Source organism: Schistosoma haematobium, chromosome 2 (assembly GCF_000699445.3).
Source record: "Schistosoma haematobium chromosome 2, whole genome shotgun sequence".
Classification (NCBI taxonomy): Eukaryota; Metazoa; Platyhelminthes; class Trematoda; order Strigeidida; family Schistosomatidae; genus Schistosoma; species Schistosoma haematobium.
The window spans coordinates 12425605-12439256 of NC_067197.1; the positions used below are offsets into that span (position 1 = coordinate 12425605).

General features: G+C 32.6%; 1 protein-coding gene across 1 annotated transcript in view; it reads left to right on the forward strand.

The window, feature by feature from the left end:
• Positions 1–13652, forward strand: part of MS3_00010750 (uncharacterized protein) — a gene marked incomplete at both ends in the record, with an annotated part of 122452 nt that overhangs the window by 26748 nt on the left and 82052 nt on the right. The window contains 8 exons of the mRNA XM_051219145.1: positions 381–577; positions 1728–1813; positions 2761–3351; positions 4736–4852; positions 7068–7418; positions 9058–9390; positions 11181–11522; positions 12638–12874. Coding sequence (XP_051067499.1) covers positions 381–577; positions 1728–1813; positions 2761–3351; positions 4736–4852; positions 7068–7418; positions 9058–9390; positions 11181–11522; positions 12638–12874 — 2254 coding nt within the window. The remainder of the gene's footprint in view (positions 1–380; positions 578–1727; positions 1814–2760; positions 3352–4735; positions 4853–7067; positions 7419–9057; positions 9391–11180; positions 11523–12637; positions 12875–13652) is intronic.

Consider the following 13652-nt stretch of genomic DNA (forward strand, 5'->3'; position numbering starts at 1 on the left):
TTTTGTATTGGATGTTCTGTAGATACAAGTATATCATTTTGTTTTATGAAATAATTTATCATATATTACTGATCAATTATTTTATCTTCTGATATATGTTCTTCATGAGCTTGTTTCACTCATTGATTGGATTTGTAAGTAGTATAATTCTTATTAATCTGGCCATAATCGAGTCAAGCAATCGATCTCACACAAACACTTACTGATTTTTCACTGTCACATATATATCCTTGTGTGCTACATATATGTCTCCTGTAGTTTGATGTGAATATCAGGAAATGTATTGTTGTTTTCATTCATCACATTGATTATTTTTCTCGTCAGTTTACTACTTTTCATACGTGTTTTCTTCGTGTTGTTTTTTCTTTTATTACACAAAGAACATTAGAAATTAGAGTTACCGACTTCGGTTCATCTTGGCGTGATGGTAAAGCATTTTGTGCTTTGGTGCATAACATTAATCCAAGTCTTATTGATATGGGTGAAGTTATGCATCGAAAAAATCGTGAGAATTTAGAATTTGCTTTCAACGTAGCTGAACAAAGACTTGGTGTACCAAAATTACTAGATCCTGAAGGTAATTTATTTTCATATTGTGTCAAACTGAATTGTTATTTTTAAAGATTAGAAAAGTTCATACATTACGCTGTAACATACTTATGATTAGTATGGAAGATTTGTGGAGATTGTAGTATTTTCATAGTTGAATGAAGTCATTAATGCACACTTCTATATAGTCCATATATTGTTGTTCATCATTCCTGAATTTCAATACTTCTTTAACTAATATTGTCGTAAACAAGAACTGAGTTGGAGAAGACCAATTCATTATTCAACGCTACATTACACAGTGCTTTCGTATAAAATATGGAAACAACACATTAAATATATTATTTTCACATCCTCCTTCAGTTGTCCATTACGTGTTTCACGATTCTTTCAATTCTGTTGTTATTACAATTGTTTATTGTTTTCCTTTCTGTTTTCTTCAATTCGATCTTTTGCTGCGAAGCATTCCGCTTCTGTTTAGTGTTACATACTACTTAAAACTGCCAACATAAGTAAAATACGCCACAATATTAACTCATTTATTTATTTGAACACATAAATACTGATAAAAAGGGGCACCGAATACATATATGCCTCACGAGTCACTTGATTTGTGTGTGGAATATGATACTGCCCAGGTGTCCAGACCGGAGCAGGTGGTTTTCCTAGGGGCCAATCCTCGAGTCTTTGAACCAGAGGTCTAATCAACAAAGCAGTGTAGAAACGTCAGGAGATGTCGTCCTGTGGAAGCCAGTGACCGACAATAGGTTCATACACCATTTTTTCATTCAGGAGCCCATATGCACCATTGGTTTGGAATCAAGGTTTTCCAACTCTCCTCCCTATCCACCAACCCGGTTAAGGTGTCGGACATTCGCTTTTCGTCCTCTCAATTTCGTAAAAAACACCTCCTCCGCGAGAAGGTATTGAGTAGGACTTCCCTGGCAGTGGCTGCATATGCGTGGCCATGTAAGATCATTTCGAGAGGGAGAGCTGACTCTCCCCACTCCAGGCCGTACCAGGGAATTTGGGGGCATATTACCTCATATTTTAATATATTAACTCATATTGAAAAAATAAACTTTCTCTTGAATTGCATCTTATCGAGAAGTAGATGATTACTGTGATTTTATATTTACAATAACATATTCTCCTTACATTTATTGATTTAATTCTAGATGTTGACGTAGATAAACCGGATGAACGTTCAATTATAACATATGTAGCACAATTTATTCTAATCGCTAGTTCACATCCACCTAAGGTTGGTTGACTTTTATTTTTTTCTTGAAAAGTTTTTCAGTTTATACGAATATTCGTATATATTAGAACGAATTGTTTGACAGAAATTGAGCTCTGAGTATGGAGAAGACATTATATGTGAAGATTATGTTTGAAATAAGTTCAATGATTTAAATAGTTTCAACGTTTTGTCCAGCAAACCTGTCTGGACTTCTTCAAAATCGAATTTTCATTTTGATTATTGCCTTGAAGTGAGAGGCATCAATAACATAGCCATTTTGGTTTTGTTCAGTTGTAGTATCATTATTTGATTGTGTAAAAGGATGAACAAATAGACTGAACATATCTTCTACATATCTATGTAGGCTGTATTAACGTCAGCTTTAATTTCTTTTTGGGAATTATGGGAAGAAAATTAACAACCTCATATGCTGTCAGAACATATACTTTGTTATGGATTCCTATTAGCTTAAAAATTGTCGAACTTCAAATGGATCTGAACAGTCATCTAAAGGTATCATGCTCAGTGTGAAGCCTTCAGTTACTAAGTTTAACGATGTGTGTGTTTGAGATAATTCATACCTGATCACTACTGATGGGTCTTCATCTATAGTTAAACAATTATTCAGTATTCTCTGATCCTCAATGACGTTCTAGCGTCAGAAACTTCCTATAAATTGATATGTTCTCTAAAAAATATTTGACCAAACTATATTTTATATTGATCATTAAAATGCACATGATGTAATGACTTCCGTTACTCTTTTCTTCAAGAATTGTTTTGTTGATTTGTAATTTACTATCTATTCATATAGAATAGAATACATAAAGTGATCCAAATCAGAAAGTTCTGCAGTTAGTTTTGTCGCATTGTAAGCATCACAAACATTAACACAAAATTAGTTTAAAATAAATCATCATAAATTATTTTTCTTTACTGCTTGATTCACTATTTAATTTCCTGCTAAGATTAAATCAAGATCTGGTTCACGTCGATCAAGTACTAACAGTTCGGAAAAACTACAATCGCAACAGAAATTAAAAGCAGCAAATATCGACATGAAAACTGAATCTAAAACAGAAAATGAATATCATGCAGCACTTAGATTAGCTTCATTTGAACCTGACCCTGAAATTGACCCTGCATTAATCTTGAATGCATCAACTACTGCTAATTTCCTGGAACGTCGTCGTGCCAGACGAGCAAGTTTAAGTGGTCCACAAACTATGGATGATGAAGCACTACATAATCTAATTTTAGCTACAAGTCCTGTAAGTTCTGGGACTGGTGGTGCTTCTACACCTACAGACGATGCAGCTATTGCATTATCTTCATCAACACCAGGTTATACGCGTACTACTATGTCAGGTTCTCCATCTCCTCCTAGTTATAGTACATCACCACATCGATCTGGTCGTGCACGTTCATATGCTGGATTACGTTTATGTCGAGTAGCTAAAAATATATCAAAATGTCGTGCAATTGCAAATATTCGTGTAACAGCTGAACCACCTCGAGCTACACGTCATATTGTTCCCGTTCTACATTTAGGTGGAGAGGTGCATATTTATCTAGTATTATTATTGTTTGTTGTTTGTTTTATCACGGTTGCCATTGAGATAATGCATGATAGCTCACCACTGGAAACTTCATCCTTTTGCTCACACGTTTTCCAAAATAAAATTGTTGTTCGTGTTAGTTTTTTTTTTAAAGACTGTGCGGAGTATTTAGTTGTAATGGGAGTTTTTACATTTGTTGTTAAACAAATATCGGTATTCATTTCGTATTATTCGTTTGAATCTTCCCATTAATGTTTAGGACTGCAATTGATCAGTCTCTTATTGGCATATGTGCATACTGTTTAGATTGCCTCGATATTGCTTTAATTCACAGGCTTTATAAGCAAAGATGGATGGTGGCTAGTAATGGAATCTAGGACGTGCATTTCGTCTTATTGGGACTTGTCAGCTAGATGTGCTTGCATCCCAAAGTTGGTGTTCACTCCGGGACTCAAACACAGTGCCGTTCGCGTCAACGAGTCCCGAATAAGCCGAGACGCACGTCCTAGATGTCACTGCTAGCCATCATATATCCTTGCTTATACATATCGATATTGCAACTACAGTTTAAAGGTTTATTAGATTAAATATTTCAGAGTAATTTAATTGACCTTCTATGCTTTGTACAGTTCACTTCAGCTATATGTAAATCACCAGAGAAGGCTATTTATTAAATAGCTTATTAGGAAAAACTGCTATTAATAATAACACTGTTCAATAAAAGGTAAGCTACAACAAGCCAGTTAGTTGTAGTTCCTACTTAGTCTTTTCGGCAGAGAAATCCTGTAAACATCTATGTTGTATATGTTCTTAACTTACAAGGGTTATTGTAGATTTCCTGTCCAGTTAATCGTGTAGTTATCAGCACTTACCTTCTTTTGGTAAAACCAGATATTGACTTAAACTAATTCTTATGTAAAATTTAAATGGTTCCTATAAATCTAGTTTTCTTCTTATGAAGTAAAATAAGACTAAAGACTTTTGCTCACAATAAGTTCTAATACATTTTAGCATATTTAACATTTTCATTATAAACTCAATTCATTCGAACCTGTAACCTACTTATATATCTCTAATTTATAACACGTTCTTAAATATGTATGAATGCAAGAGCTGATTTAATTATCCTTTTTTGTTTACAAATATATGAAACTTCAGACTTGAATGAAGCGTTGCTTTATTCATTGAATCATCACTGGATTTATGCACATTCACTTATTTTCCACAGTGTACGTTGTCAGTTAAACGTTGTGCTGTTTTTATACCAAACATACAGAGTATATATTGTTTACTTGTCATGTATATCTGTACGTGTATTTCCTTTTTTTTCTTGTTTTATTATATCTGTCCACTTTAATAATTAACTAATTCATCCATTCCCAAGGGTAATGAACAAACAGAAGCGGAAAAAGAACGTGTTCTATTAATTACGATTAAAGAATTAATTGCTCGAGTTCGACATAATCCAATTGAATCACAAGATTTTCTCACTGAATTTGAAGTTAGTTCTATTCATCATAATTTTGTTTAAATCATTAAATTCTATGTAAATATTGTATATTTCAAATTGTTTTCTTTTATGAATATGAAAAAAAGTCGTAATTTTTGACAATGTTATTTAGTGTAGTGTTTGGAATTAAGTGGTAAAATTTTTCAAAATTAGTAGTGTAGTGACAAGCATTCCACTTTCGACTGGTATTGCATACTACTTATATCGGTGAACATAAGTAGCATACACCACAGTGGTAGTAAATAGTGATCAGTGGAAAAGTCATTCAAAGTTAAATGGTACAAGACAGGTGTTACATTGAAATTCGTAGTCTTCTACAGTAGTATAAATCTAAGACCTAAATAAAATTAATGTGGTAATTTCTATTCTTCGAAGTGAAACAGGTACTCTTTAATGACATTGAATAAAGAACGGACTATATTAAAAAATTGTTTATAGTTGAATATGTCAACTACTGAATTCGATTTGACAGTATAGTATTATCAGAATCTCCTAATGATTCTTATATTCCGGATTTTATATAGTCTTTAATTCTTGGTGTGTATTGTGGAAGAGTTCGAAGCTTGAACGAAATGAGTATTTAATATAACCGATTTTTTAATGGTCCTTCGAATGACATCTATTTGTGGTGAAAATAAACTTTAAATTTATGTGTGTCTTTATAGATCATTTAATTCAATAAAAATGTCATTTGGGGGTTGTGGAGATTGTTGAATTTTGATTGAGGTCACAACAACAACAACAATAGCTGTAAAAATTCCATTAGACTAAATTTACTGATTGAGATCACAAATCGATCAATGTCAGTCCACCATTGAAAACCTGGAACCACTGGACGGCCGTTTAGTACTAGTATAGGACTACTTAGCAGTGCTCATCCACGCTCCGCACACGGGATTCAAACACAAGACATTTGGTCTCGCGCGTTATTGATTAACCTCTATTTTACTGAGCTGGCATCCAACAGTGTTAATATCTAACTGCAACCACTCCACGATATTCCGCGACCATACTATGACAAAATGGCCGTCCAGTGCTTTCAGGTTTTCAATGGTGTTCTAACATTGATTGATTTATGATCTCAATCAGTAAATATAGTCTAATGGAGTTCTTACAGGTATTTTTATTGTTTTTAGTCTTCTTAAATTAACAACAAAGTTTAATGTCAGTTCATCATGAAATAATTTCACAGTGGATTTTATCGATTTTCCACTTAAATTTAGAAATAATCATTCTTTCGAGTTAAATTTTTTCCTAAAGACTGCTGATCATGTCATTGAATGTTTTCATGTCTAAATCATAAATTTTCTTAATTGTTGACTGTGAATTGTACGTAGAGAATCATTTATTCATCATATTTAATGTCAGATTTTGTTAGATGTTTTTGGTGAATTCGTTGAAATTTGCAGTTATTAACTTCTTATGGTGATTGTTCTTATATGTCTAACTTTTCACATATTTCAATACGTATCTTGGACATCTACAGGAACCTTCAAAAGAATAAGAATGACAGTTTCTATAAAAAGATCAATTGTATGATTTTTTAGTGGATTACTATTGATTAACATCATTAGACCTTACATGGTATAAGTCGAAATCATCTCAACACATAAAATGATCAAATAAACTTAAACATCTAAACCTCAGAACTCATGTACAATTCCAACTGAAAGAAACCAACAAGAATAATTTCATAAGTTATTAGAAACTCACTACTTCACGTCTAACTCTTCTTATTTGAAAATTTAACATAATAAGAATTCAAGATCGTTCCCAAAAATTATTCAATGAGGGTTGATAAACAATCAGATTAAACAATTTACAACAAATTAATATTATAACTAGATTGACACGTCTTTACAGACAGTGATTATAACAGTTTCAACTTTGAGTTACTTCGTTTCAGGTTGAAATTTCACTTTAACAACTTAAGGTTTGACCGATCAGATAGTATCACTTAAAACTAGACTTAAAGTGTGACTTGAAATCGGGTATAATGAATTTGTAGCTCGTAATGAATTAATAATATGACACTCAGTTATAACTGTAATATTCAGTAAGCTACAATTTATTGAAATAATATTAGTTAATTAAAATTGTTTGTGAGAAATGTGTTTTACGTTTTGTATGTTCCATTCAGATTATTATTATTATTATTATTATTATTATTATTATTATTATTATTATTATGGTCATGATCATACAGAGTTTTCTCCAAGCTCAACTTGAACATGAAAATATGGCTGCTTATATTCGTGAACTTGATGATAGAAGACGTCAAGGTTTATTACTTGGCCTAAGACCAGAAGAATTAGAACGTGCTGAAGCTGAATGGAGCCGAGTGAAACCTGAACTTGATGAATGGCGTTGGCGTTTAGATAATGTTCTACCAGGTGAATGGCGTCAAGTTGGTCAATGGTTGTCAAAATTAGAAAAATGTCTAATAACTGATGCATTGATAGCTTCACAACTTGGTCTGGAATTAGCTCCAGAAGCGAAAAATTTGACTCATGAAGAACGTGCAACACGACTTCGAAATTGCTTAAACGAACATGAAGTATGTCACTATATATTGATGTATCTTTTGTATGTTAATTGGCTACCATACACCTTTTTTAAAAAATCAGGACTTGATTTTTTTAAAGAATATTCTTTTCTCAGAAAACTGTTATTCTGTGACATTCATCTTATCTTGAAGAGAATTCAGTAATTGTTTGTACTTTAAAAACGTTCTTGTTGTCTGATCAGTTATACTATGAGACTATTTTTGACTGATGATTCTCGTCTGAGATAGATAATTCCGATATATCTTTAATTATCGTATAAACATAAATAATTATGAATTATCATTACCAAACTTGATTGCTTTTAAAATAAAGTTACGAAAATAATTAATTACTTTCAAAGTCACCGAAAGTGACTGATATTATCGACAATATTTCCAGTATTCAACGAGTGTTTCTTGCTTAGCACTTTCGCACATTATTATGCTTATTCAGTGGATAATTAGTGCTGCATATTGAAGTATAGTTTTCGTTAAAGATTTTATTCAAAACCCTTACTTTTACCAGGTTTGTGTTTTTCATTTGACATGTGTTGCACTTAACTGAATATTTTTAGGGGAAACAAGTGAAGAAAACCCCAGCCACTTAAAATGCAATTTTATGCATAAATGCACTGATAAACTTCACTCATCCACTTAATAAATAGAAAAGTGATAGGAAGTACAAAATACTACATTTGGTGAACATTGAGTAATGTTTTGAATGACCTTAGCATCTGAAATTACTGCTAAGGATTTTACTTAATAAGATACTATAAATTTCATTTCAAAAATACAAGTCATTTCTGTCTAATAAAGGATTGGTTTGTGTTTATCAACTGTAATATACACAAACACCTGAAGTTTGTGCTGATGTTGTTCAGAAAAACAATCAAAGCTCCACGACCAAATCCAGCTCAGTGAGTAAAACTCCACTTAAATCATGCATCTCAGCCACCAATCTTCTCCACCATCTCAAAACTGGAATCATACATTTAAAGTTTATACAAAATATTCAAAGGTTTAATATACATAATATTACTGTCACTCATAAGAGTCGTCTTCACGGACGTGTTCATATCATGTAGATAACAATAAATGAATAGTTGAGATCATGAGTCAATTAAATCTAGACCACCATGGAAAACCTAGAAGCACTGGACAGCCTTTTCGTCCTATTGTGAGACTCCTCAGCAACATATGCTCACTAGTGACTGGCTTCAAGAGATATATCCTGAAGTTCTAGTAAGAAGCAGTGACCAGTGGAGTTCAACCGGGTCAGTTGTGAGTTAGTAACTCACTGATGACAATGGTGGATGTGTCGCTCGATTTCGTGGATTAGTTGAAGGTAGACATTAACACCGCTGGTCTAGTTGGTTAAGCACCTGGCGCGAGACTGATGGTTCCTGGGTTCGAGTCCCGCGAGGCGGGGTCGTGGGTGCGCACTGCTGAGGAGTCCCACAGTAGGACGAACCGGCTGTCCAGTGCTTCCAGGTTTCCCATGGTGGTCTAGCTTCAATTGGCTCATGATCTCAATTATTGAAATTACTACAATCTCCACAAAACCCCTTCTGATACTAATAAATGAATATCTTTCATGATGAATTCAACAAAATGTTATGATTGTTCGTCATTTGGTTTCTCATTATTTCAGGATATTTTCAATAATATTGAAGATTTAAATCATTTAATTAATAAATTAAGTGAAGAAAATGAAAAATTAAATGAAATTGCTCAAGATGCTACAACATCAGATGTATTAACTACATTACCAATTCGTTTACCACAAATTATTGTTGATTCATTGAAATCTCGTTTTATCACAGCTTATTTAAATGGTCAATTAACTAAACGACGTTTAGAACGTTTAGTGTTACGTTGGGATTTAACACATAAAATAACTATAATACGTGAACATTTAATTAATTGGCAAACAATTAAATGTAAAGAGACATCTGAAGTAGATTTACATATTAATGAAATTAAAGTAAGCTATCATTTTATTTATAAATTAATATTATACTAATCTAGTTTAAATCATTAACTAATTGCTATTGAGTAACCTATTGAAAACTTAAGAAACAGTGAATGATTATTTGATAATCTAACTGTGATTAATCTCTAATGCTAAATGATCTTCAAGTTGAACAGTTTTCATTAATCTAATCTAAGTATTAATCTGATTGTATATCAGTTTCAAATGTTTCTATAAGATGGAACTTCGGGTTGTATGATGCAACTTCGTTTTATCAAAACATTTTTTCTTAATAATTGGTTAGTTTCAGAGGGAAATATAAGGTTCTGTTGAGTAATTTGTTAAAAACATATCGTTGAGATATGCATAATTAAGAAGCTTTTCTACAAAATTCGTATCATTTGCATATAGACCTCTTGTATCGTGTATCTTGTAAACGTAACATAAATCTAGATCTCTCATCGAGTTTGTTTCAAACTATCTATCCTTATCTAATACTGTAACTCTGTCTGCCTCTCTTTGAACCCCGGTTCATGTGCATGATAAAGAGATATAAATTCTACAAGGCTCCAACTGAAGTAAATTAAGCTGGGTCTAGCCCTACAATAGAATTTAATACGTTGACCACATAAATATCTCTCTGATACCCTATAGAATAAATAACAATAGCCATCTAATCCAAACTATTTAGATTCAAGCAAACGAAATTCATCAAGTTTATTTGGCAAATATAATTATATTATTTTAGGTTTTGCTCTGTGTTCAGTTAGTCAAGTCCTGAGTATTTGGAATCGACGAATTCATCGGTTTTGTTTTAACGATCATATTATATCACAAACCGTAAAACAAGTCACATTTCTTAACCCATTGAGAATGGTGATATCCTAGGTCAAACTTTAAAAAAAACGATTTGTAGTTTGGTCAATGGAAATGCATAGATTACTTTTTTTTTAGCCTGATCAGTATTATACCTGAAATAAAACTGCTGTATTGCACAATCAAGATCATTGATATTTGTCTGGGTATCGCCTTTATCATTCATCCTACACTTTTCTTTTACACTGCTTACTCTCCTACTTATTATTATCATTATTATTGAAGTGAAATCAAACATGGACAGAGACAACAGAGTTGTCAGGACACTTCAAGTCTTCCATATTCCTCATGAAATTTATCACGAATGTATATTTATTGCATCAACAGCTTAACACACTCAATCTAAACGTCACCTGGATATTATCAGCTTAATTGTAAGTACCCAGGGACAGTAAGCAGTTGACATCGTTATCTATGCTACTTATGATTCTGTAAGAATACAATCAAGACAATCATTTGTATATATCGAAATGTTCCATCTGGCTATAAATAGTTTATTAAGAAAAATCCATAGACTTTAATTATCCCAAATAATGAAATTTTAGAGAAATCTATCGAGAAACTAGACTTAATTTATGTATAGCACACAAATTACGATGTATTGTGTAGTTTTATATTTAGTAATCAACACAGTTTTTGATTCGTTTATGGTGTTGAACAGATTTTACTCAATATCATCAGTTTATGGAAGCTAAATATGTATACTACTGGATGCCATCTCAGTGCCACGAAGATTAACTCTTCGCCCAGAGACCTCTGTCCAATACTTAGTTTTAATTGTTATCTTAATTCTATCAACAATGTAAACGATGATATCCAACTATCTCCATAAACCTTCGTTTAGTAACAATTCAATTTATTATTCACCAAGTATTGAGTCTAGTAACACTGGTTGTATTTACTTATTTTTATCCCTTTATCTAAAGGATTATCTATCATCCATGAATATACCTGAAGATATGGATAATGGCTTGGATAAGCTTAAAGAATTAGCATTAGAACGCGATGATATTGCGTGCCGAATTGCTGAACAACGTGAAAAATTGGAAGCCAATGCAAAATTATCAGGTCCTATGGTAAATCAACAAGCTTCCGTTAGTACCGGTGGTGGAGCATTCATTTTAACTGACTATGCTGAAACTGAGCGAAAAGAAACTAATTTCTTTTTAACTTCACTTAATACACGTTGGAAAGATACATGGTCGGATCTATTGAATATACAAACACATTTAGGCGGACTTTCTGTTAAATGGAATCTATACGAAACGGTTTGTTTTTTTCCTTTCTAAAAAGTATCGTTTTTATTGGTTATTTATTTTAAAGCAGCATTATGTTTGATATCAATCGACCTCATTTCATGTTCACTCGGAGATATACGTTAAATAGGACCATTGATTGTTGAGTCACCCAATGATGAGTTTACTCTATACCAAACAATAGTAATGGCCTTCACTTTACTGATTGTACTTTTTTTTTCAAGTGATGTTTGACGTACTTATATTGATGAAGTTGGTTGGAATTTAAGATATAGACACAGACTAATATCAACGAGGTCGGACTTGTCAATTCTTTTACTTGATTATGAAAGTCCACACTAGTACAAACCTATGACCTCACTACGAGTTGATCAATATGTGAAACGACATCCTATGGCATTTGGTGGACCACGAACAAGTTGGCTATTACAGTTACTTACTTTGAGGTGAGTTCCTGAAGTTTTAGTAGGAATCCATAACCTGTGAAGTTCAGATATGTATAAAGTGTCGCAGTTTTCGCCAATGGGATTTAAGGATCTCTCCACTATATCGTAACTTAATTGAAGTTGAAATTACATCGCCAGACTCCTATCCAGTGGTTTTGATTTTTAAGTGTTCTCTATGAGAGCTGAAATTCAACTTTGTTCATTTGAGGAGGAGGCTATCAGTGTACGTTGCTTGAGTGTCTCATATTAGGACGAGACAGCTATTTTCCATAATTATATATATTTACCACTACTTTTGCGCTGATTATAGATTTGGGATGGTGGAAATTAATTCAGCAGATTGAGTATTTTAAAATACAATAGCACACAGGGGATTGGTTTTTCGCTAGTAATGTAAAAATTAGTGCCATCATTCTGACCGTCTATTGTTCATGATTTGCTTTTCATGTTGATTCCTCTACCTGTCTCTTTGTTCCATTAAACATTGACCGGAGTTGAAGTGACTCAGTATTTATCGTATTTTGTTCAAATAACTATGGTCAGTCATTTAATAAGCAAGGTAGTTTAGTCAATATCAATCCACTTAATGTATAGAATAATTTACTTTCATTCTAAAATTTATCTTTATTTTCAAAAAATTTTTCTCATCTCTTTTTTTCTACATTTTATTCTTAATAAAAGGAAAAATTACATCTAAGCAACTGGTTAACAGAAGTGAGGAAACTACTTGCCGATGAGAGTACAAGTGCTGAAGAACGTGAAAAATTATATAGTGATTTGAAAGAATGGCGTACACGTGTATCAGCTTTAAATGATCTTGGACATGAATTAATGCATAGCTGTGATATGACAGCATCGTCTATTTTAGATAATGAATTGAAGAATATTAATAAAAATTGGACTGAAGTTACTACTGAAGTAAGTACTATTATAATGCGGTGTCGTATTGTATGTATGCAAGTAGGTAGATCGGCACTTACGTATGTAGGTAAAATGTTTTCTTGTTTGTTCGTTTCCAAACATGACTGTGTTGATGATTTATAAGGTTGATTTAAAGTAAGAACTACCTAGAGCGAAAACATTCAATAGATTTAAGTTAAGAAAATGGGTTAAAACCGTACTAAATGAATGGCTTCAAGTGATCAATCAAAATTAAGATAGCCAATGTTAAACATTAGCGCGAATTTAAAAGGCTATTGCGTTCAGCTTGTTGCTGGAGTTTGGGTTAGGTGTATTAGTGTTACGAGGATTCATACTAAGAGTTAAGATTTATCTGGGTTAATCGGCACTATGATTTCCAGCCGAATTTATTGATTATTAACATTATGAGGTTTATTAATCCTGTTAAAACTCTTGGTCCTACCTAGTTTCATAATTTTTATGTATCTTAGACCTCCTTCACAAATCTGCGTCCCGATTAGTCAGCTTCAAGGTCATTCTTAAAACCTCTAAAGGCTGTCAGTATAGTATAGATTTATTGAGAGAGTTTAATAATCAGTTATCATTATTATATTAGACTTAGCGTAAATAATTAATCAGTCCAATTTGTCCTATTGACATTACAAGTGAGTAAATTGACAAGCAAAAGAAAGGAACTAATTCCGGCTTCATTGGAAATCAGTAACATATAGAATACTATTGGAATGGAATAAATTCAACCAAAAGACTAAAAGTTTGTGGTTTTACTACCATCTAA